The sequence below is a fragment of the Poecilia reticulata genome, linkage group LG13, assembly GCF_000633615.1.
Source record: "Poecilia reticulata strain Guanapo linkage group LG13, Guppy_female_1.0+MT, whole genome shotgun sequence".
Taxonomy (NCBI): Eukaryota; Metazoa; Chordata; class Actinopteri; order Cyprinodontiformes; family Poeciliidae; genus Poecilia; species Poecilia reticulata.
Window position 1 is genome coordinate 6,798,884 of NC_024343.1, and position 852 is coordinate 6,799,735.

General features: G+C 41.4%; 1 protein-coding gene across 1 annotated transcript in view; it reads right to left on the minus strand.

Annotated features, from left to right (window-relative positions):
- LOC103474359 (uncharacterized protein K02A2.6-like) overlaps nucleotides 1-335 on the minus strand; it is a 4,085-nt gene extending 3,750 nt beyond the window's left edge. The window contains 1 exon segment of the mRNA XM_008425243.1: nucleotides 323-335. Coding sequence (XP_008423465.1) covers nucleotides 323-335 — 13 coding nt within the window.
- Nucleotides 336-852: the final 517 nt, after the last annotated feature.

Consider the following 852-nt stretch of genomic DNA (forward strand, 5'->3'; position numbering starts at 1 on the left):
AGGTCATCGTCCTCACTGCTGTTTGTGTTGTCAGAATGTTCTGTAACTTTGTGCATTTCATTTGCTTTGGCCTTTGATTTAGGTTTAAAAGCTTTGTTCTTTCCAGATTTTCCTTTTTGGGTATTGGTTTGGTCTGATTTKYATGCTCTTTCTATGTGGCCTTGTTTGTGGCATTTYSTRCATGWCTTTTCTCGGAACCAGBAGTCGTTTGCATTGTGTGAGGATTTACCACACCTGTAGCATTTTTGCTTTTTCCCATTCAAGGACATTTGATGCACTTCGTTTTCTAAGCTTTTCTTTTGTAGCTCCGATGCACCCTTACCTGCTGTTTCCATTGAGATAGCTAGTTCGAGTACTTTCTTCAAATCTAGCTCTTTTTCGGACAGTAGCCTTTTTTGTGTGCTTGTACAATACATGCCACAGACCAATCGATCTCTCAAAGCATCGTCAAGTCCCGTTTTAAAGTCACAGTGCTGCGAGAGTTCGCGCAGTTCGGCCATATACTCAGATATGCTTTCATCTTTCATTTGATTCCTCTTATGAAACCTGAATCTTTCCGCTATCACTAGTGGTTCAAGTGCTTCTGCAACGTATTAACAATGTATTCATATGACTTGCTCGACGGTTTAGCAGGGCTCAGGAGATTACAAAGTAGATTGTAAGTTTTAGCTCCCATTAGACTGAGGAGGACGGAACTTTTTTTTCATCCTCGATATCATTAGCGTCGCAGTACAACTCCACTCGCTCTATGTATAATTCCCAGTCTCCGCTTGAACTATCAAACTCCTCTACTTTTCCAACGCAAGCCATGCCGGACATGAAATCCAGATATTATCCGTTATCCCTTCACTG